The sequence below is a fragment of the Leptosomus discolor genome, chromosome Z (assembly GCF_034619465.1).
Source record: "Leptosomus discolor isolate bLepDis1 chromosome Z, bLepDis1.hap2, whole genome shotgun sequence".
NCBI lineage: Eukaryota > Metazoa > Chordata > Aves > Leptosomiformes > Leptosomidae > Leptosomus > Leptosomus discolor.
Genome location: NC_141419.1, coordinates 73,818,138 through 73,842,721, shown reverse-complemented (window position 1 = coordinate 73,842,721; position 24,584 = coordinate 73,818,138). Strand labels below are relative to the sequence as shown.

The following is a 24,584-nucleotide window of genomic DNA, read 5'->3' as shown; positions in this document are numbered from 1 at the left end:
TCCTCCATCAACAGTAATTCACAATATAAAATAAGAAACTCAGAGATAAATGCCAGCTTCTCAGCTGTGGCAAATTCAGACAATACTCCAAATATAAATGTCCTAGGTTTTATTTTAAAAAAACCCCAAACAAAACTAAAAATTGAAATCTGGATCAGCTCTTCCCTGGAGTTCAGACAGCGTACAAATGTAGGGGTGTGGCTCATCTCTGAAATTAGCATGTGAAAATCTATTTTTATAAGCATAGCAGCAGCCTAGATAACACAGCTAATAACTCACTCAGCTATCAGCTCTGTTTAAAAACAGATGGTTGATTACTAATTATGCACAATCAAAACACATATGGCACCCTGAAAGGTGAATGTCCAGAGTCTATGTCCTTCACAGCTTAAAAACCACTTGATGAAATGTTTCTGCACTGAACAAAATTTTTTTCCTGTACAACTTTTCTTTTGCCATATAAATGCGTAACACAAAAGGAACAGTGTTGATAAAATTCCTCTGTTTATTGACAAAATGAAGAGCTAAACCAAAAGAACGCCCCCCTTTCTGCTCTGCCAAGCTATAGCAGTTCTGATCTGCAGGCAAGTTTATTTTGCATGCCTGTTCACCCTCTGACTCTACAAACATTGTGAAATTAGCTTTTGAAATGCACTTAACGCAGCAAAGGAAATCCCCCAAAGCTCAGCCAAATTTCTGACAAAAGAAAGCCAGTCAGCAAAGTGTGCCAAGCTCTTGTCAAGGAGTAGGTTTCTTACCTTGGGTAAGCATTTCCAAAAACCTGTCTTAACAGCTGAACTCGTGCCAGATAGCCCAACAGTGGGTATACAGTCATCATCTGGAACAGCAGGAATATTCTTGCAACAAATGACATGATGTCATCGCTGGGAAAGTTATCTAGAAAATTCTAAACATAGCAATAATGTTACACTTATCAATGGTGGCTTGATTACATGTATCTGCTGATTTTTAATAGCTGTGTGCAAAAAAGAAAGCCATAAAAGCCAAGCAACTACAACTGCTAAATTAACTCCATAACATGAAATACCCTCTCCCTCTTTTACCACTGCATTGCCACCAATACCAGCCCTGTAATATTAAAGAAATCAGTTGATGCCAGCTTTCATGTTAGCATTAAAGATGGAATTATTTTCTAATCTTCTGAACATCCTCAAACAATCAAGACCGTGGAAGGGCCACGTGATCTTTTAGGCAGATGGATTCATATGCACCTGTCATATCATATATAGAAATTAAAAAGTTGTTTAATCGGTGAAACCGGATCATATACAAATGAGGAAGAGATCATATACTACAAGTGGGAACATCTGAAAAAGCAGTATAACACTTAAGTATAATGGAAACGTACAAATGGCTTTGTAAGTACTTAGGATAACTACAGAAAATAAATGGGAAGAAAACCACTTGTCTTCTATTATTTAACTGCGGATTTCACCTCATGAAGCTATTTCAAATGGTTCAAAAAATCATTTCATGGTTAAACAATGGTACCAGTTCTAACTAACCTACCAGTTCTAACTAACCAGAGGGAGCCTTTAAATGCTGTTTTATTGCTAAATATTACGTAAGAGACACAGATCACCAATTGATAACTCCTATCTTTGAAGTAACTTAGGGTGTGGGAATCAGCCTTGCCTATAAGTAGGTAAGAGTTTAATAGCCTTCACACGGTGTTTTCATGTGGTGCTATTATCTGAAGAACTCTACTGCCATGGCTCACCATAGTGTTAGACTCCAAACCTACCCATAGCGAGGACTCCTATCCAAACGAGCTTGCATTTGCATTATATTTCTTTTTCTGGAGTAAATGAGTGGGGTTGGTCACTGAACACACAACTAAACATAAACATAATACTTTTCAGGATTAAAGATGCTAGAGAAATTAAAGCCGCAACTGTTCAATTCTTCATTTTGATCCTTTCTTCATCACTTTGACAGAGTATTTATTAAATGTTCGTTTTTTACAGAACTACTGGCAACCAGACACGAATATAAATGGGATAACACTAGCATTACTCATCTGCTTGTGGTATTGCCCATGAGGCATTAGCCCTCTGACCAGAGTCCTGGACAGATGTGTCTGCCAGGTTGAGTCATGAAGCAAGAAACAGTAGCAGTTCTTTTTTTTTAATACATACTTAATAAAAGAGCAAGGACAAACATAAACTGCAATAAATATCTCACCTGTTCAATACATTCTTTGGATAGTGGTGGTGAAGGAAAAGATGCAAAAATTATCACTCCGACATACAGATACGTTAACCCCACCAGAAAGTATGCAATAGAGAGGTCTCTCACCTAAGGAAAAATAAAATCTTATTTTTGCCAGCACTTACACACCAAAACCAGGCAAAATAAAAACCTCATGAGAAGATTTCTATTGCATTTATTACTGTTACTTTGTTTTATATTTATTAATATTACTTTTACATTTTTACTTTTACTTTCTTTTACTTGAATGGGGACTTCAAATATGGTCCTGGATCAGAAAGCTGCAAAGTGGAGCTAGATAAGTACTATGTATCTATCTACATAGAGTAAAAGGCCCCAAGAAACAGTTATGCTACTAGATGTGGCACATTGTTGCTGGACGCACCAACATACACTAGTTACTAAAACCAATAAACAAGAAATCCCTTCTACTTTCTTACATTCATCTATTCCTAAGAGCCTTGGGACACAGAGACAGCTGTAGAGGACAGAAAGCCCATCAATGCCATATGTTAAATCTCTTGTCAGGACTAAAATCTTGCAATTAAAGACATCAGCCTACCCAACTGCAGATATAATATAAAGGACATTTTTTGAGAAGCTGCTTCAAAACCTAAAGAGGATGAGCCACACGCTGGCTCCAAACCAGAAACTGACACATCAGGCTTCTGTATGAACGGTGTGATAATGGAAAACATAGCTAATACACCATTAAATAAAAAAGACAAATAAAACACAAATAAAACTGAAAGGCATAAGCAGGCACAGAGGTATATATGTCCTTTAGCTTTAGTATTGTATTTTATAATGACTCTTTCATTTAAAATTGCCTATCCACTTTATTACTGAATTTCTATAAACACCTCAGGTAAGTGCACTAAATAACAGTCAAAGATTTTTAGGAGAGAGTGCTGAAGCTAGGGTCATAAATAAATACTTAACTATATTACATATACATAAATATGGATTTAAACTTTAACTTCAATGTTCACTTCTGAAAATTTTGACTATAAAGTATCTAGAATATAAAAACCACAAAAATAATTAACAGGTTTTAAGCAACATTTACTATTGGAAAATAAGTGGCAAATCTACTCAGCCACTCTATGAAATTGCAGAATCCACATATACATCAGTGACCTCATAGCAATGCACTTAGTGGGTTATTCTTCCACATCAATTCTTGGTTTTGGGAAATAAAGTAGGAGCCCGTTTGTTTCCAGTTATTAATTAACTGCATTCCGTATAAGCTTATGCTACACTACAAAACACTCATTACCTTAACAGCCAACCATTTGTTCAGCTGCTAATAATAATCAGCTTCTTAAAGGATTACTAGTAATGCTTCAATACATGACCCTATTTTCCTGTGAGTGAGAAGCAAGTCTTAGTAGCTCAGGCACAGCACCAAATTATTAGGACGTATGGCTTCCAGACTGGGATCATAATTATGGCCTCCAGCCAGCTCAGGGAGCAGGGGCAAAGCTTGCTCACATCTGTGCCTGGAAATGTTTCCCTAAGTGTTTCTTCACACACCTATCTCCTTGACAAAAGAAGCATATCCTTTATCTTTCTGGGGTCTTCTGAGGGCAAAGTGGTCCTTGACCAAAGTATAAAATGCTAGATTACAAGTTTCTAGAAAAGTTCAGAAGGAAACCAGTTTTCAGTGAGGGAACTTGAATCTTCTGCTCACTTGGCCAGTGATTTTGGGGTAGAAGACTGATGCCTTTTTCCCATTGGCCAATGATATTTCTCATCAGACAACAATGTCCTGTTAACATGTACACCAGGGTGGCCCTCATGCCCCCAGCAGCTGCAGATTTCCAGATGCAACCTCTTCCTCCTGCTGACCAGTTACATGCAGCTGGAAGATGCTTCTCTAGTCTTCATCCTCCTTGCACTGGTCACTCAGTAAGGACTATCAACCTCCAACAGAGGTCAGGCAATACCCTTTCTTTAAATTATTTTCAGAATTTCTCCTCAGTGACATAAGAAGCTGTACAGGTTTTTATATAACAGCAACATCTTCAAAAGCACCAGTGCCCATCCTAAAAAGTGATTTTAGGAATACTAAATCTGAGCATCCATATTTCTTATAGGTAATTATGAGTAACTTCCATTAAACTGCATGAGCCAAAGGCTACTCAGGTGGTTTTGCAGAGACATGGACTCATCTCTTTGAGACAGGACTTGGACAATTTTTCAAAATGCACCTTCTTAAGGCACATCATCTGACAAAACCTGTTTTCACTTGCTTTAAATTTGGTATTTTAGGTGTATTTCTCATGCATAAAGACAGCACAGTAACTTGCAGTTGTTATTTGACTCACCCTACATATAAGCTCTAGAACCAACTGTAAAACTGCTTTTGCTGTGACAAGTAATTGCACTTGTGAGGGTAAGCAATCTGAAACAACACTCTTACTGCTTCCTTTGGACTACACTTGATTAAGGGTAGATAGCTAGTGTGCTATTACCTCTGATTTACCAACCAGCTCATGTTCCTACAGTTCTTAAGGGTATATGCTTTAAACTGTACTGAAACTAAGTGCTGAGATAATTTTGATAATGTATTATTATAGCATGTAACACAATAGACCATTTTATTCAAGTGCTGTCACTGTACAAAGAATACCCAGAGTCTGATTTCCATAAGCAACAAGAAGAGAAATAAAGACAACTTGAAAACCTGAATTTTTCTTAAACATCTGTCAGCTCCCTTGCAAACATCTGCTTCTCCACAACAGATGGCTATCTTTGTACAAAAGTGTATGTTTATGTATACAACAGGAACATATTTTGATTAATGTTCATTACTCTTCAGGAGACCTGGGTTCACTCCGTAAAAGACCTTGACTATAAATACTGTTTAGACAGCATAATTCCAGATAAAACCAAAGGACACATGGAGAGAGATAAAAGGATTAATTTTAAGTAACAGCACAATAATCGCGTTTGTCTATCTTAAATTTTATATTAAGACATTTATATTCAGAATGGACACCACTGTGGTGGAAGCTGCCCAAGCATAAATAATATGGCAGTCCTCACACCTAGCATTTACAATCAAAGAATCAAATGTAGAAAAAATGGTTGAAATAAGGAAGTATTTAAGGGATTATATGGAAGAGAAGTACCAAAGATAACAAGCAGGTTACAGTCCATATGGATCACAGCTTGCCACCTGCCAAGCCCTTGTCAAGTACACCTGAAATAACAGGCAGATTTTGAGGTGGAACCTGCAGAACATAAGTTAGCTGCAGTTACTGCTGCCCAGGAGCTTTTCCGGTCAAACGCCCAGAACAAGTGTTAAAAGTGCCTCTGGAAGAACAGAAAATTGAGTGACTGAGGCTGGCAGCAGCAGCAGAACAAAGGCAAAAATCAGACTCCTAACAAAAGGATGAGTCTGATAAATTGGGTGGAGCTAACAAAGAAAACTCTGAAAGTATCACACTCATAAACTAGTACCTAGGCGCAGGCTGGACCTGCGGTACAGGACTGGATGCAGCACAGTGAAGGCTCTGTAGCTCTATGGTTATTTCCTATGTGACACTAATAAGAGCAGACAACTTTCAGGCCTTGTTTTCCCTGTTGCATTCTATGGTACCTCAGTACCTCCTCAGTACTTCCTCAGTACCACAGTGAAAGCTAGTTTGTAGAGTTGCTTCTTGGATGGAGAAGCCTATATCACTGCATAGTAATTATTACCACATTAGAAGAAGTATCTTTTGACCATCTCATTTCAGATTGGTCACTTCTCAGAGATGCTGCCTCTGTAATATCTCAACAGGACTCTGATACATATCGTAAAACCAGACTTCACCTTCCAAGCAACCAATGTTATCATTTAACAGGGTCACAAAGAAGTAATTCACCAAAATGCATAAAGCTACGCATAATTTTGGCTGGAAAGAGAAACCAATGGGAGGGCAGCATCAATGGAAGCTCACTCTGTTTACAGGGTATAAACAATGTTTTTAAACAGAGAGTTAACTGCAGCAGGCATGGAGTTGTGGATGGTTTTTAGTACTGCAGAAAATAAGAACCATCCACAACTCCATGCCTGCTGCAGTTACCACCTCGACAAAAAAAATCTTCCCACCCCCAGCCTTTCCCCCAGGTAGGTCCACAAACAATTGTCAGGAGACAACACTACCACATTCATGCCTGTAGATCATGCTCTGGGCTTGTGCAGCATCTGTACAGTTGCTCAGGGAACCAAAAACCAACCAACCAAACTCCTCAACAATCACATTTTTGTGGCTGGGTTAGTTTTCTGTGCAATCAGTTTCCAAACCAGTTGATTGTGCAGTGCACAAAAGCACTGGTAAATACAAGGGGGCAACAGTGGGAGATGTGAACAGGGAGCTCAACTTGAACTGCAGACTAAGAACCCTACTCACAGAGCTTCTCCAGGCTGTGCTGCTGACATTTGGCTTACTCCAGTGCACTGCTCTTCTCACACCCACACCACTGCACTAGAATAGCAGCCAGAGGAACCCTGTTGCTGTGTGTTTTAGTTTTGGGCAGTGATACATGCCTGTGACCAGAATGGAAGCTGCTATTGGTTCAGATTTCTGACTCCGTAAAATGAATGTTATTGTTTCTCTTATTTTTTAACACCTCCCCAAAGACTTGTTCTTATGACCACCAGTTTCAGCAAGTTTTGTTTAAAACTAGGACAGTACTTTTCCAGCTTGCCAAGTTCTGTGCCTTTTCACAGAACTCTGATGGAAGTCACATATTAACAGGTCAATCCATAAAACCATGGAGTCTCCATTCCACACCCCATGAGATACTGATAAAAGGAAGCACCTTGTTGATGTAAATACATTTGAAAAAATACCAACACCGTGAATTATGACATAAGTTGAGACCCCTATACATATGTAAACATCCCACAGCAGCTTAGTGAGATAATCACAAAAGTTAGCTCTTCAAGAGCATCAGTGCTCATTAACATTTGCAAAGCACTTTCAGTTCTAGGTGAAAGGCTTCAGCACAGTTACAAACAGGGAAGGAAATCTCTAGCCAAATAAAACTCCTAAAAGAACTATGCAGAGATTTGGTTTCCCATAACAAACTCTTCCTGCCATACTTAAAGGTGCTCTTTCCATTCAATTTGAACACTCTTCTGAGAATCTTGTTGAAGGTTTAGGATCCATGCTAGGGCTGACTTGGAAATTCAACTTAAGCTCCAGGGGAGGCATTCAGAAAAGCTGATTCAAATGCAGGCAGCAATTTCTTCCTCCTTAACATAGGAAAAGCAGGCTGGAGAAAATTCCAGGTGCTGCTCTTTGCAGCTGATTGCTTGCTCTGATGTAAATAGAGGGGGAAAAGCCACAAGAAAAGTCTTGAAGGTGGCATGGAGGCATTAGGCCTCCTCTGCATACAGAGATGATTGCTGGAGTGACCATGCCTTTAGAATTTGAAAGCTTCAGCTCAAAAAGAAAGAGAAATCTTGCCCCTTTCCACATAGTAAGATCTTCTTAAGAAAACGCAGACGAAACTTACTTAGTTTTCTTTCTTCAGAGCTCCACTAACCTCCTCTTTAGTTGTTAAAACTATTTTCAGAAATGCCCAGAAACCCAAGACGCTTTTCTGGACGAGAATTCACGACTCCTTGGTCACTCGCAAGCTGGCCTTGGTTCACAAGGACAAAAAAGTAACTATGCAGATTATTAAAGCAAGAAGTCATCTCTCTGTATTGGCACATAATCTGCACTTCATCTCTGAATAATCCAAACATATATTTTATCTGATCTGTTGTGTAGACAACCAGCTCTAGGTGGCCCTGCTTGAGCAGGGGGGCTGGGACAAGATGAAATCCAGAGGGATCTTCCAACCTCAACTACTCCAGGATTCTGAGATTCTGTACCAGTTTTCCATACAGCTAAAATTTAAAAATCTTAATATGTTATTGTAGTTGCCTTAACAGCTAAGATTTTAATGAAGTGGACGAGAATTCTGGAAAGTAGGAAGGAAAAAATTAAATAATCAAAATAATCACAGTAAAAATGTACTCTAGGACTCTAACTCTGTATCATGTTTACTCCATTTTATATTTTATAAAGGGAAGATATCAAGAAAGAATGCAGTTCCATCTGGATGAGCAGTACATGACTCTTTCAAGAGCAAAGGACCAGTCCAAAGGCTACATATCACTTAGGTTCACAATCCAGGCTTCAACTTTTAGGATTTCCTAAATAGGGTCTGGTTTCTCTATGAACCTTGACTTGGACTGTAACACAAAACTACTGAAGCAACTCTGAGAAAAGACAGATCTAGACCCCAACACTATTGTTCAGGACTCTGCTAAAATCAGTCCCATGTCCATTATTCTCCAGCATTTTTCATTCTAAAATCGGTCAGTTTTTCTAGAGTCTTACCATATTGTCAAGCCTTCTGCCTCTTGTGTGTAATTTGGCCTTTAATACCAGCCCAACCACAAAGAAGTCTAGGATGCTCCTCCAGGCTTTCATGTGAATAAATCTGCAATGCATCTGTTACTCATTTGTAGCCAGTGAAATGTATGTATAACTGGTTTCTTATCAGATCACAAAAGCAAGTTACATTTTCTGAAGCTATTACAGTCCCTGGATCGATTTCAAGAGAAGCAGACAGGAAAAAATTAGTGTCACCTGTCAATCTAGATACAAATCAGCACAGTCTTGTGAAATTACTTACATTGTTTTCTTGATTTCTGTTATTCTGAAGAAGTGTGATGACACAATTGTGGATGAAGAAGGCAAGTGTCAAAACCCCTGTGAGCTGAGGGAACAGCACTCTAAACTCTAAGGGAGGAAAAGAAGTGTTAATAACTTCTTTGAAACAATCAATACCACAACTTAGAGGACATACAGTGTTGTGGAGTCTGCTGGCAGAGACATGAACCTCCACACTGAAACAGGATAGTCTAGCTTATCTTTAACCATACCAATGCAGATATTTAATCAGGAAGTACAAAGTGCACGAAGACAGTGGTTTCTATATAAGACACTCTCCACCAAGGTTTCTTGAGGGACCCCAACCATCAAAGATTATTAGGTTAATCTAGGATTTACACATACAAGCTCTTCTGCTTCTCAACAGTTTAACTGGAAAGCACTTTTGAGGCAGGAATTAATTGCAGTGAGGCTGTAAATCTTTTGGTCCCTGAACAGCGAGATGGGGGGAAGGAATTATTTGCTCTGTGAGCATCTTTTGTTGTTAAGAAGTCACTAATGTTACCCAAGGAAAACGACACCTGTACATGTTTAAGAGGTTCCGATTACAAACAGGCCATAAAGAACAGAGCAACTTCTTGTCTTATCATACACCTTACAGTATTTATGAAAACTTCTTTTATTTTTCTGCCTCCGTGGGAATAGGATTGCTCCACTTCTTTTAATATTTGAAGGATTATGTTCACAAGATTGTGTTTCTAGAAGCACTGCCACTGCTCTAGGAATTCACCGATGTGTAACATCATTAAAGCATCATCTTTGTTGGTATTATATAAGGTTATACGTGCTCTTCAGGGTGTTAAAAGCAATTAAGAGATCCCTGAACTGGCTCAGCTTCTGCAAAGCATCCAGTAATATAGCAAAACACTCAGAGGCTCACAAACCTTATAGATCAAACCACAGAGTACTCCAGGCAAACATATTTAAACCAGATTTCTCAAAAGTGCTATGAAGTCAGCAAGGTAAACACACCTCAGGCAATTAATGAATGGCTCATCCAGGTTCAGAGAATATGCCTTCCCTAGGGCTGGATTCACTGTATCTTCAATACCTAACTAGCATGATGCACTACTGATAGAATTGAAGGTTCAAGCGACTCTTGGTCTTGTTTTCCACTGACTACTTTAATCTCAATAATAAGCAGCAAACTGACAGATTCAGAATCTCTTTCAGCAGTGTGTTTCCCTCAATACTACAACAATCAGTAGTAGCTGGATTTGTGTGTAGTAGCTGCACGCTTTGTCTATCTCCTAGCAGCACTAGTCGCATTGCCAAAATAATCAAACTACGGGGTGTGCCACTTCTTAGTGACTCGTGGCACATGTTGTGCTATAACTCATTTTACACTAGGACTGCTTGATAGATCTTGGACTTGAACTTCAAGATGCTTAAAACCTGATTTCTTAGACTTGGGCTGGTTTCTTGTTTATGTGGGCTTGTTAGTGAACCATACTCTGGGCAAAAGTTCTGCACTCTCAGGAAAAGTCCATAGATATGAGGCCATGTGAGCATTTGAAGACTGTCTGCTGGGGCAGTTCAGGTTAACCCATGTTTCCATGCTAACACCAGAGCAAGACCAAATGCTGTGGTCTATCTACTGACTAAGCAGCACACGCTTGAGTATCATTTCTACTTATAGACGGCACTAAGAATAATGCCATACAGTGCTTTGAAATCCCAGTTTTTACACTGGAGAGAAAAGCAGTTTGTTAGTTCAAAAATTCTGCCTAAAAGTAAACACAGTGATGGAGAAAAACAGATAGCATAGATAGCATGTTTCAGAACTACCTACATCTATCTTTAAGTTTGTACTTATGCTGCAGTAGTCAGGAGGATTCCTAGGGAATTACAGACATAATCCAGTTCATCCTCAAGGTCTACTTTGCACAGCCATACTCAGCAAAAATTGCCTGGCTTTGAAGACTCAAACAGAAAGGACAGTAATTTTTTTTTTCCCGGTGACATGACCAAGCTGAAGAAACTGTATTACATAGCCTTTTACTTGTTTCTTGTTATTCAGATCTTGAAACATTCTGAAAGCCTGGCTGAGATGAGGAAGGAATGACTGTCAGCAGATTTAATGATAGCTAGCAGCTGGGGAGTGGAAAAGGGGAACACTGGGTTTTGAGCAGACATTTTGTCAAATGTACACAGAATACAGTAGCTAAGCTGTTTACTCTGCTCATTATTGGGCCAGATCAATTTCAGTTCAACTAGACGCCTAAATCAACACAAAGGGAGTAGCAGAAAAAAACAAAGAATAAGTAGCTGCAAGACCACTGCAACTGTGATGTGAACACATTTAAATCAATTGAATTCCATATCAGTAACTTTACTCAACTAACCACTATCTGCATTTTACTCATCGAGTTGTTAACTCTCGTTGCCACAGCGCGCTACTGTGATTCCGCAAATTAGATCAGATTCTATTAGAAATATGGAACAACTCTGGTGGTTTGGGGTTTTTTCACCTCTATCATGCTACAGTAATTCAAAACCCATTTTAAGTTATTCTTGGTTTTGTCTCCATTTTTTACATTATTGGACCTAACAAGAGTTTGCAACCCATCTGTAAAACTGTTAGTACAGTGCTTATCGTGACTGGAAACTAAAAATACACAAACCCACAAAACAAACCTTAAGAAGATGCATATGTCTGAATTTTGCCTTAAGTAAATAAGTAACTTTTTAAGAAGGACAAAATACTCTTGTTTCTAAGAACAGGAGGAGTGAAACTATGGTACAGGACACAGCTCCTTAGAGCTAAATGGTCATATAATTTTGCCTGTCATAAAGGATGGGGGAAAAACAGCTAAGACCTAACCATAGTTTTCTCATTCCAAGCCTCCTAAACCAAGAAACTGATCTCTTTAGAGTATCTGTTCACACACTACCACTGTTTATGACTGTGACATCTTGCCCAGTAATTTTTAACAGTAATTTGGAAAGAACAAACAGCCAGCAAAACAACAATCAAGAAAGAAAAGAAACATACTGGAGAGCTAAAGAGTGTCTAAAAGAGAAGAGCTAAGATTATGGAATAACACCTGAGAGACATTGAGAAGTACAGAAAAATTCTACTCATAAACTATGGTGATTGAGCTATTTCATTTAAGCAAGACAGTGTGTGAACTAACAGCACCTTTACCAGACAGTCTGTTTACAGCCTGTAGTTTGTCACTGCTACTGAAACAGTCATGATCTGAAAATGGTGCAGCTAGATCTTATTATAACATAGGGGAAATGGGACCACGGCAAGCTCCCTGTCACATGATGTATGTTGGAGACACCTCTGATGGGCACTCCTCCACAACGTTAATACTGTCTCCTAATTAAGGAACATCACTGGGAAAGGGATTCCTTGTCACTTTGTCACAAGGGATCCTTCCTGAGCCTCTACGTGCAACATCAGACAGCATTTCCTCACTTATGTCACAGAGGTTTTAAAAGGTAAATGAGAAAGTTATTCATCAATTGCTTTAAAAAATCTTAAACCCATCATATATATGCTTCATTACTCCATTTTAACTATCTTACCTGGTACAAAAAAATCATTCTCTGTAAACCAGTTGTATTCTAAGTGGATTCCCAGATGAGCAGCCTTTACAGTAACCAGAAAAACTAAGTAGACAACTGAAACTGTACCTAGAAAAGACAAGAGCCAAATAAACATCATGAGGAAGTAGAAAGTATTTGTGCTGTGTTTTATTCTTGCTGCATCCAACTAGTTACCAGTAGCCCAAACTTAGGGTTGGTATTTCTTTTACAGGTCAGAAAGAATAATACACTGCCAGATGACTGGAGGCTTGCCAACATGACACCCATCTACAAGAAGGGCTGGAAGGAGGATCTGGGGAACCTCAGGCCTATCAGCCTGACCTCAGTGTCAGGGAGGGTTACGGAGCAGTTATCTTGAGTGCACTCACATGGCAAGTGCAGGACCACCAGGGACTCAGGCCCAGCCAGCACGGGTTCATGAAAGGCAGGTCCTGCTTAACCAACGTGATCTCCTTCTATGACCTGGTGATGCACCTAGTCAATGAGGGGAAGGCTGTGGATGTCATCTACCCGGACTTTAGTAAAGCCTTTGACACCGTCTCCCACAGCATTCTCCTAGGAAAGCTGGCAGCTCACGGCCCAGACTCTAAGCTGGGTTAAAAACTGGCTGTTTGGTCGGGTTCAAAGAGTGGTGGTGAATGGAGTTCAATGCAGCTGGCAGCTGGTCACAAGTGATGTCCCCCAGGGCTCAGTATTGGGACCAGTTTTCTTTAGTACCTTTACCAATGATCTGGATGAGGGCATCGAGTGCACCTTCAGTAAGTTTGCAGATGACACTAAATTGCGTGGGAGTGTTGATCTGCTGGAGGGCAGGAAGGCTCTGCAGAGGGACCTGGACAGGCTGGATTGATGGGCTGAGGCCAATGCCATGAGGTTCCACAAAGCCAAGTGGTCCTGCACTTGGGTCAAAACAACCCCATGCAGCGCTACAGGCTTGGGGAGGAGTGGCTGGAAAGCTGCCTGGTGGGAAAGGACCTGGGGGTGCTGGTCGACATGAGCCGGCTGAACATGAGCCAGCAGTGTGCCCAGGTGGCCAAGAAGGCCAACAATATCCTGGCCTGTATCAGAAATAGAGTGGCCAGCAGGAGCAGGGAGGTGATCGTGTCCCTGTACTGGGCACTGGTGAGGCCGCACCTCGAATGCTGTGTGCAGTTTTGGGCCCCTCACTGCAAGAGGGACATTGAGGTGCTGGAGCGTGTCCAGAGAAGGGCAACGAAGCTGGTCAAGGGTCTGGAGAACAGGTCTTCTGAGGCGGAGTCTTAGGTAGTGAAGTCACCAACCCTGGAGGTGTTCAGAAAACGTGTAGATGGGGGACTTCAGGTGGTGGGCACGGTAGTGTTGGGTTAATGGTTGGACTTGGTGATCTTAGAGGTCTTTTCCAACCTTATGATTCTATGAATTGCACCTAATGCAAACTTTCAGCATGTTTAATGTTCTCCAGACACTGCTGATTATCCTGTAATCCCTGGTGCTGGGCAGGTAGGGAGTTCTCTGGGCCATAACAGATCAGTTCCAGCTTCAGCTGTTGGCATTTTAATCTAACATGAGACAAAGTTGGCCACAGTACTGCAGCTGTTACAACGTCCATTCAGTAATTGACTTTTTGAACCAAACGGCCCAATGAGTGTCTACTGCAATTGTGAACTTTACACTGGGAGCTAGAAGCTGATAATGGCATTTGATTACCACTGATTTAAACCTTGTCTTGATCATAACCCTGGATAACTTTGATCATAACACTGGATTTGCATTTCACCTCATTGGTTCGAAGGCATCCAGCAATACTCTGCACAGCTAGAGGACTACAGATTAGATCACAGATTGGCATAAATGCCTTGCTGTGTCTGCATGTGGGATGGAAAGCACATGATCTTGGCTCCAGCCACTTGAAAGAGATAAGGGCAGAATAATAACTACCTAAAAATTGAAGAGAACTGTGCAACAGTACTTAAGGCTACTGCGATGCAGCCTCCCGGCAAATAATACTGCTAGTCACCAGAGAACAGGCTATAAGTAACTAAAGGCAAAGAAAGAGCATTTTTGCATTTTAGAATACAGATTCAGAGAAGACATAATTTCATTCTAGCAGTATCTCCAAGGTTAAAAGAAGGAAGAAATTATCTGTAGGTGTTTCTGTAGGTATAAAGATAAGTAAAAGTGCTCCATTAAGATACATTTCAGCTTCTCAAAAATTGCCTGCCATTTTTTGTTGTCGCATATACTTCAAAGTTTACAAAAACTAAGGCAACTTTGAATAGCTTCTGAATTACATAATAATCTACTGAAGTGATGAGAAATTTCGTATTTTAATATTCAGGTTCTCAAATAAAATAGTTGCCCACGATAGTGTACTTATTTTAAAATTAGACATAGTTATGGCTAGATCTCACTTGATAAAATATTTTCTTATCCCTAATGTTATACCCAGTCTATGTAAAAACTTTACTTTTTACACAGAAGCACTACCACTTACTCAAGATCCTGTGTTGTATTTTCATTTAGTGGTTCCAGTAACAGCAGATTCAAGCTCTAATTAAGTGTCACGCTGAAACAGAGGACAAACTAGATGCTCAAATCCTTGTCCTCTACCACCTTTATAATACATATCCATCTTTTTCAACCTGTTCTGTGACTCCCATCTCCTTTTCCCTTTCTCTTCATCATAGGTTTCAATGCTACGTCCTCAGACCTTTCCTACTCCATAAACTGCGACCAACCCCACCCATCACCCACGTGCTTTATCCACTTTAACAATCCCACCTGCCTTGGTCTTCTATCTCAGGACATAGATGCAAGAAGTCACAGTTTTTGTCCTTGTAGCACAGAATAGCCAGGGTATTGGGAGCTGGGGCAAAGCACAGCAGCAGGTTACACTGATTGACTGATGTGATTAATTAATCCATCAATTGGTGCAAATTACTTCAGAACAAAAGGAATTAATCTTTGGAAGTAACTGCCTTGTTGTTGAAACACGTACCAGACAAGGAAGGGTATGCTTGACTGTTTGTGCCAACATAGTACGCATCAAATGCTGCACAGTAGTATGTGTACCACCATTTGGGAAAGTCTGTTGTAAATATAGTGGAACTTGTTTTACAGGATTATCAAGGGAGCAAAGGAAAAAGAAATTAACTCCCTATTAACTGTAAGACTTAAGCAAAGCAGGGTAGAAAGTCTGTGGGTGACTAACAAACCAACCAATGAACCACTCTGAGGCACAATATTGGCTGCTAGCAAACCATTGGAAGAGTGGCTGGAAAGCTGCCTGGTAGGAAAGGACCTGGGGGTGCTGGTTGATATGAGCCGGCTGAACATGAGCCGGCAGTGTGCCCAGGTGGCCAAGAAGGCCAACAGCATCCTGGCCTGTATCAGACATAGTGTGGCCAGCAGGAGCAGGGAGGTGATCGTGTCCCTGTACTGGGCACTGGTGAGGCCGCACCTCGAATGCTGTGTGCAGTTTTGGGCCCCTCACTGCAAGAGGGACATTGAGGTGCTGGAGCGTGTCCAGAGAAGGGCAACGAAGCTGGTGAGGGGTCTGGAGAACAGGTCTGGTGAGAAGCAGCTTTTAGTCTGAAAAGAGGAGGCTGAGCAGAGACCTTATCGCTCTCTACAACTGCCTGAAAGGAGGTTGCAGTGAGGCGGGGGTCGGTCTCTTCTCCCAAGTAATGTGATAGGACAAGAGGAAACAGCCTCAAGTTGTGCCAGGGGAGGTTTACAGTGGATATTAGGAAAAATTTCTTTACTGAAAGAGTGGTCAAACATTGGAACAGGCTGCCCAGGGAAGTGGTGGAGCCACCATCCCTGGAGGTATTTAAAGGTGTGTAGATGTGGCACTTTGGGACATGGTTTAGTGGTGGACTTGGCAATGTTCAGTTTATGGTCGGACTCAATGATTCTATTATTCTTCTCATTGGAGCAGCTTTCACTGTTTTCTATACATTTTAGCCACAATGAACCAATGCTTTATCAGTATTAATATTATTTGTTACCTACCTAGGACATTAAACTTTGCAAAGAAGGATGGAGACTTCAGATTTAGCAGGGGCAGAAGAACAGCAGTCAGGTAAAATGGTACTGTCTGTGATTTGTTCCACCACTTCTCGAAGAGTACAAAACCTGTACTGTTGCCAGAAGAGAACATTACACTCCTGTTCTGCGGTGGGTGACCACTAGCAGCACTTGGACAAATGACTGGAAAAAAGGAAAAGAACAATATCCCCAGATGAAAAGTATTCTATTTACTTGCACAGAATCTTCACAGCCAAGATCCCATAATTTCTGGAGACTGTTCTACCTAAGGGGAATAACACCACTCAAAAGCAATGTTTGACAACTGAGTTTCATAACTTTTATTTGTTTTTTCATCAGGAGTTCAGTGCTAAGATTTCACCGCTAGGCACCTTGTACTCTAAGCTGACAAGTGCTACGGTTCTTTCAGCTGAGCACAAAGATACTTACAACCAGCCTTCAAAGTCACATACCTGTAACTAGGTATGTTCAATTCCTAGATGCACCTGCTGCAATCAAGTCACAGCAACACACCTCTGCATCTGGCTGCCTATTTAGCATTATAATCTGTGCCTGCCCACTTCACTAAGATCATATGAACCAAGATGGAAGTGCATCTGTGTACAGAAAAGCCTGTATTACTGTATGTTGCTCTGGGAACACACAAACTAAGGATGACAAGAAAGCTACTATAACAACTGGCAGGTCTGAAACTCATGCACTGAACCAAAACACTCTGGCATCTTGGTGCTGTGCCAGATGCAAGTACATCACTACTAGACAACACAACAGAAGCAACTTAAGGTATGCACCCATAATGCTGCCAAAAGGAACACCACACTCCTGTGACATGGTGGCTGATAAACGGCAACACCTGAACAAGTGACTGGAACAAAACCAACCTAACAAAATGATCCTGTAATAAAAACATGCTTATTTGATTTTTACTAATATTGGCATTTCTTCCTAACACATGCCTACAAAGTTATGTGTTGAAATATGAACCTGTCTTCTTATTCTCATGATGTCTTATTTTAAATTTTGGCATCCCACAATACTTGACAGCCACCCTCCCACATTGGCTGCATGCCTGTTCTGTTACAAAGGTAAAGGCGTAAAAAGTGTTCTGTCAAATTTCTTGAGAGACCATTATGTTACTTTACTTCCAGTTTTGTCATTTGCTTTCTCGCCATTGCTTTTAACAGTGTTGTTTCACAGACCTTGAAAAATGCTTTTGTTCTTACTGATGTCCTTGGTAGCCCTGAATGCGCTGCCAAGAGTCATTTGAGCATCTGGCTGCCCTTAATTTTGTAAAGCAGCTGCTTTAAATCTTCAAGTTGCCGGAGGATGCTGTGGAATATTGTTGTCTACTTTGTCTCCAAGTTATACCTCCTGCTGCATAAGAACGGCACAGAACAGCAGAAGCAGGAGAGAGCACAAGAGCCCTGCAGCAGCTAGTGGTGCCTTGCTGGTAAGGACTGCAGAGAAACAGGATTCAACACTAGCTCAAATGCAAATCAACTAGTTTTCAGAATTATTTTTCAAGTCCTTTCCCTGACTCCCAACAGCTGCTCTCCAGAAACATGGCTGCAACTAGTGTGCCACACAGCTGTCCAGCTGGTACTGAAATGCTTCCCTGTTCCCATAAGCACCCAGGATAGAGAAAAGTTTCTGCTCCATAACAAAGCACTGCATGTTGTTACTATACATAGCCAGGAAGATCAGAGGCTGACAATGCCTAGCTCTTGCCTTCATTCTACACTATTCTGCCTACTTAAGAACTCCCAACAGGCTTGTCTTCATACTTGACTGCAGTTTTTTCCCGTAGTTGTGCAAATGTCAGACTCTACACAAAACACAAGCAACACTTGTTTCTTTTTACAGTCAGCATCATTAAAACTGTTCTTACAGCATTTTTTTAAGTAAGAATGTTGCTGCAGAGGTGGTGAGGAGCAAACATGCCCCAGTCAAGATTTTTAAACAGTAAACAGATTTGATGTGCCTCAACTTTAAGGTGCAGAAGTTAAAATGCCTTAAGGCAAGTCTTCATTGTGCAACTACTGTTAAGAGGTCTACCGTTCGCGGTTTTAAGGAGGATCTATCTGGGCATACACAGACTTGTAATTTGCTTTTTAATCCTTATTTCTGCCCCCACTTTCTTTCTTTTTCTTTCTTTTTTTCTTCAGTTACAAAGCTTTCCAAGTGTGTGGTTATTTGTAGAAGTACAAATCTCACATAGAAAATTACAGTTTTTTTAAAAACAGGTAGGTAGTTAGAACTTACAATGTACGCTTTATAACTGGAATGTGGTTAGGCATGGAAATATGATGATTTGCCTCTAAACCACTCCCCCCCACCCCACCCCCCCCCGCAACAAAACCAGGAAACACAATACTAGTGAGTGCTTCTTACCTTTGTCACTTCCATTCGTGCCAGGAATAATATCTGTTACATTAATGTCATGAACAAAGTCTGAAAAGAAGAATAAAATCTTATTACCAATGTCCCAAACCTGCAATTAGACTTTCATCTGTTGACTTGACAAAAGCTAAGTATGGAAGCTAAGTATGGAAATATTTTGGAATATTAAATCAGTGGCACGATACAGCAGCTTGCGCTCCCCCAACCCCAAATGGGTATTTTAAAACTTTCTTTTAGAAGTGTTTTAAAGTAGCCTCCCACTGCACTACTTTGTTCCTAGCAACCCTGTCCATTTATGAAGTTTCCAAGTCTGCTCTCCCAGCTGCTCATTCCTGTTTCTCCAGCACACCTCCGCTTGTCCCAGCTCCTCTGTCTGCAGTGTTGTACAGAAGGTTAGTGAGGAGAGGCATCTGAAAACCAAGACACATTTTTTGGGACCAAAAAAAAAAAAAAGTGCATGCAACCACACCTTTAGTCTAGATGGTATTATAGGGAAAACCTTTCCTTTATTTTTGCTAATCATTTTTCAAATCTTTTTTTCAGAAAAGACACTGTGGGATGCTTTTTTCATGTTGTATTTTAAAGAAAGGAATCTCTGGGAAAAGGTTTAAGTCTTACTGTCTACAGTCACCTCAAGTAGTATTTTGTTTCCAGTACACTCCCGTGCTGCTTTACTGCTCTGCCACACCAGGTATTTTCGTCTTTCTGCAACTTCACAGTGTGTGAGTATCAGATAGCAGTTTCGTTTTATTTATGTACATATACACACAGAACATGCCCATCAGCTTGGAAATTTAATTAGTGTCTCTGGTTAAAATTTGCTTCTGCTGAATGTGGGAGTATTATGCACACAGAAAACCAACTGGGGAAGTAGGCCTCAGATTTTCAAAATGCAATTAACAGCAGCTTGTTTCTCATAAAGCAAGCAAAAGTCTTGTGGGAAGAAAACTATTTTTTGTTTCTTCATTTTGATTTAAGACACCCTGAATCGCAACTGAGTTTCTCATACTTATTGCTATCAGTTCAGTGTCGTGTTCACTTTGGTTGGGATAGAGTTAATTTTCTTAATAGTAGCTGGTATGGGGCTGTGTTTTGCCTGTGTGCTGAAAACTGTGCTGGTAACACAGGGATGCCTTCCTTATTGCTGAGCAGTGCTTACACAGCATCAAGGCCTTTTTTTGCTCCTCACAATAACCCACCAGCGAGTGGGCTGGGGGTACACAAGAAGTTGGGAGGGGACACAGGTGGGACAGCTGACCCCAACTGACCAGAGGGATATTTCATACCATACAACATCTGCTCAGCAATAAAAGCTAAGAGAAAGGAGGAGGAGGCGGGGGGACATTCATTATTACTTTTGTCCTCTGGAGCAACCGCTATGTGTACTGAGGCCCTATTTCCCAGGAAGTGGCTAGACATCGCCTGCTGATGGGAAGTAGAGAATGTATCTCCCGTTTTCCTTTGCTTCAGCATGTGGCCTTTGCCTTTGCTCTATTAAACTGCCTTTATCTTGACCCAGGAGGTTTTTTTGCATCTATTGCCTCCCCTCCACCATCCTGCTGAGGAGGGCAGTGACAGAGTACCCGGGTGGGCACCTGGCATCCTACCAGTCAGCCCACCACAACAAGATATCATACTTGGCTTACAGCTCTTGCATTCTTTGTGTACTACTGATTTCTAGACTATCCTTCCTTAGGAAATCAATTTTTTCCCACCTAAATTGTGCGTGTAGGTTTTTAAAAAAGTCATCTGAACATACTAGAATTGAATACAGTAGCCTGCTTAGAATACATTAGAAACACATGGCTGGAAGATGCCATTGTGTCAAACCTACATCCTATTACCCACTCTATAATGTAGTAATTGAATAACCACAATGAAAGTTATGACAATAATCCAATGAGTAAAGTTATCACAGAGCAAACAACTAAATAAGAACGCCTAACAAATATAGGTAAGTGATAAAATAACACTCCAATGGCAGGGAAAAGCAGGACTTCTTTCCTAGAAAAGGAACTGGTTTGATCATTCTGAAGTTTGCTTATTAGAATCAGAGTTATTTGATTTAGAATAATTTAGGATTAAAGTCCTAAACTTACTAAAAAAAAAAAAAACAGTCTAAAATTAAATGACCGTAACAATATGAATTGTGTCAGCTGTAAAATATACCAGTCATTAACCAAAAAAGGATATCCTTCAGGGATGGTGGGAACCATAACTAAACATGGTTTAAGAGGTATAAGTGTCTGTGCTGTTATTTGACTCAGAGATTTGTTAATTACCTTCAAAACAGAAACTCTTAAATCTTGGTTGTGCTATTCAATACTATGAGTTGGATTTTCAAAGCCCTCAATTCCATCATTTATTCCCACAGCTCTACATACCTAACTAATTGTATCCACAAAAGCTTGTGTGTCTCTGCACGTACAAGGGTGTAAACAACCAATATGTTTTCTTTTGTAACAATGCCAGTTTAAGAATCGTTCTTTCACTGTGCTTTCATTGTTCCTTCAGGGACACTTGCAGAAACTTTACATACGGCAGCACTTTGAGTGTGTTTGCCAAAATCTAGAATGAAACTGTATTTTGTTTTTAATTAACCTTGATCATTTCATTAACATTGATAATTTCAACGACCTATCATGTTTATATGCCTGTCCAAACAGTTACACCCAGGCAAACAAGGGGGGAGTGAAAACACAAAGTGGAAACAAGCAACCAGGTTTGGGTTGTTTAAACTAGACCAAGAAGCCTCATTACTGAGATGCAAATCAGATAATTGGTACTTTGTCTTTCATTAAAACTACACTTTAAGAGAGAGACTGAGAAACCGGCTTTGAAAATATACATCATGGTAGCCAGAACTCCACACACAGTTACTTATTCTCACTTGACTTTTCACACAAAGTAACAGAAAAAACAGTAAAATGGACAATCCTTTTTCAGTATAAAGCAAAGTCTTGGTCCTTCCACAAGACAGCTGTAAAAGTTAACCAAAATGTATACTTACTGTATATAAACTTTCCCGTGTTGAATAGAAAGTTGGACATAAGCACCCAATAAACAACCATGGCTCCAACAAGTGATACCATAGAAAATAAAAGGCTTGACCATTGACCAAAGGATCCAAAGTAATACTTGCAAACGTCTGGGAATTCCCAGTTTGAGGTATCTATTAAAGCTGAAGAAGACACAAAAACCAGAAACATATCTCAACAAAATGTTATATCAGCGTCAGTAGAACTCTTCATGACAGGATGCATTCTTGTTTCACAATATTCTGACACAAATTCACAGTGCTTCCAAGGGCTAAAAAGATTGCTGTTAACTTTAAAGTATAACGCTCATTAGTGTTTGACTGAAGGAGCCTGAAGAAGTAGAGGCTCCTATTGTGGCCATACTACTACTTTGAGTACTTCCAGAAGCACTGGAATAAGACACAGTGGCAAAAATGCAGCCGTGTAGTCGCAGTTAAAGCCTTTTACAGGAGTTCTGGCAAAGTAGGCCAGACCAGGAACTAGTCCTCAGCAACACCCTGAAATGACCTGTCACGAACTGGAGGTCTTAACTGCTTTTATTTGAGCAGATGAGGGGTTAGTTTATGCATAAAAGCACCAACTACAAAAGCTGCAAGATGAGTTTTGAACAATAAAAGTACATTGTAAGTATAACCCCTGCCAGTGAGGCAACTGTCCATAAACTGCTTCCAACACAGAATATATACAAATATTAGGGTAGTATGGGCATACAACACAAGTGGATGCAGCTATAGCCCATGCTGTTCTACTGCAGAACACAATCAGAAATACATGCAGAGAACTGGACAGTGCTTATGGGAAAGAAGGGAAGACTCTAACTCTTTAAGTCCCCAAATGCATAGTAGGTAAACATCTGAAAACTTGCTTGCTAAGAGTTTGGGTTTGGCTATAATACTTGAGTCTCCAGGAACTGAAGGATAATCTAGTGATGGGAAGCGGGCACTTAGCTTACAGAGCTTAGATCCAGACTACAAAAGCAGGGAGACACTCAAATGAACAGTTCTGTTTGCAGGTCAAGTCTAACATTTAGTAAAGATACAAACTAAGAAGCTATCAGATCTTTGTATTTCACACTTAATGGAAATAGTTGCGTTATGAAGCTTTGTATTTCTTACGTATTGTTTTCCGTGATTTCACAACTCTGTAGCAGCAATAAAGAGTCAAAATGCCCATCAGTAAGATGAGAATGATTCCAAAAGTAAACCCTGCCTGTTAAGAGGGAGAAATACAGTTTACTTTCTTTATCAATAACACTACAGAAAAATGAAGGGCAAGCCATGTTGCCAAAACCATTTTCATATGCATGTATTTTTCATAGTTTTACCTGTTTTATTCCCCACGGTATACTCAATATAGACGTACCCATCATTGTATTCCATATCATAAATCTAGGAAGAAAAAAGCCAGTGAAAAATTTAAGAAGCACTCTCACTTCATACTATCTTCTTAGCTACAATAGGTATTCATACAACACAGAACATTCAATAATAATGCATTTTCTGGCTAATACATGGCAAGGTGCTTAACATACATTGTCACTATACTGGAGTTTTTACCATAGCCATCTGTGCAACTGTCAACTTTAAAAGCGGTTCCTAACGGACTGTAGACGTAGATTTCATCAGGAGCGGGAAGTACATGATCAGGAGCAATCTAACAAATGGACAAAAAACAAGACTATTATTAGTAACACTGAAGGAACTATTGTGCCACATACAGGAAGCCAACTGCGGTAAATCCCAAAATCTTTCCATGAAAAGTGCATTTAAAAAAAACAAAAAAAAAGGTCAGACTACATTAATTTTCTCGCCATGAAAAAAAGTTGATAGGATTTTTGGCTAGACAGCAGAAAAATAAATTTTTCTTTTTCAAAATGTCTGTAACATACTACGCACAGATCATGCTAGTTCAATCACAGCAGCTGACCACTGCTTAAATCCTCTTAAGATAGGAGAAACAAGCACACACATCCGGGCAGCCTGGACCACTGTTAGAAATTCAAGCTGTTTGTATGTTTTCTTTGGGTGGTGAAGGCATTGCACAAGAAGTCAATCACAATTTGTGATAACACAAGACCTTATTAGGGCACTCAGCTACTAGTTATTAACTTCAAAGCAAGTTGCAGAATGATCCTCCCCCCACCTTTATTTGTGCTTCTTTTATAAACCTAGGCTGTGGAAGACACAACATGCCAGAGACCACTCACTTAATCTGGCACTGTCTTTGCCTTACCAACGCCCTGTCTGCAGGAGACGTGAGCCTGCTATAGTAATGAATCCGCTTATTCATTGCTGAAGCTTCATCAGTGATTCTTTGCATGTCATCGTTCACACCGACTATGTTTGTAGGCTCCACATGGAATGGTCTAAAAGAAGGGGAAAAAAAAAAGAAAAAAAAAAGGAAACCCCTTAAAACCCTAGAACACAAGAGCTAACATACAACTCAGAGAACAGTTCAGCATCACTCACGATGAGTCTGTCATTCACTGACACAAAGCAAATGCAAAAATATCACTGCCATGAGGGAACCTGCCATCCATGAAAGAACCATGTATTCATATCACCCATATTAAAATGGCCTTTTGCCCAGATTCTGTGGGGCA

The 24,584-nt window shown here is 40.2% G+C and overlaps 1 protein-coding gene across 3 annotated transcripts in view; it reads right to left on the bottom strand.

Moving 5' to 3' along the window:
* SLC38A9 (solute carrier family 38 member 9) overlaps positions 1-24,584 on the bottom strand; it is a 41,771-nt gene that overhangs the window by 8,706 nt on the left and 8,481 nt on the right. Inside the window, exons 2-12 of one of the 3 annotated variants that reach the window (XM_009945979.2) lie at positions 24,215-24,347; positions 23,514-23,635; positions 23,307-23,370; positions 23,098-23,191; positions 21,955-22,125; positions 18,936-18,995; positions 16,509-16,706; positions 12,495-12,602; positions 8,920-9,026; positions 2,206-2,319; positions 759-907 (exon numbers count right to left, since the gene is read on the bottom strand). In XM_009945979.2, coding sequence (XP_009944281.2) covers positions 759-907; positions 2,206-2,319; positions 8,920-9,026; positions 12,495-12,602; positions 16,509-16,706; positions 18,936-18,995; positions 21,955-22,125; positions 23,098-23,191; positions 23,307-23,370; positions 23,514-23,635; positions 24,215-24,347 — 1,320 coding nt within the window. Of the gene's footprint in view, positions 1-758; positions 908-2,205; positions 2,320-8,919; positions 9,027-12,494; positions 12,603-16,508; positions 16,707-18,935; positions 18,996-21,954; positions 22,126-23,097; positions 23,192-23,306; positions 23,371-23,513; positions 23,636-24,214; positions 24,348-24,584 lie in introns of those variants that run through there. The other 2 variants (XM_086479480.1, XM_086479481.1) reach the window with 2 other exon arrangements.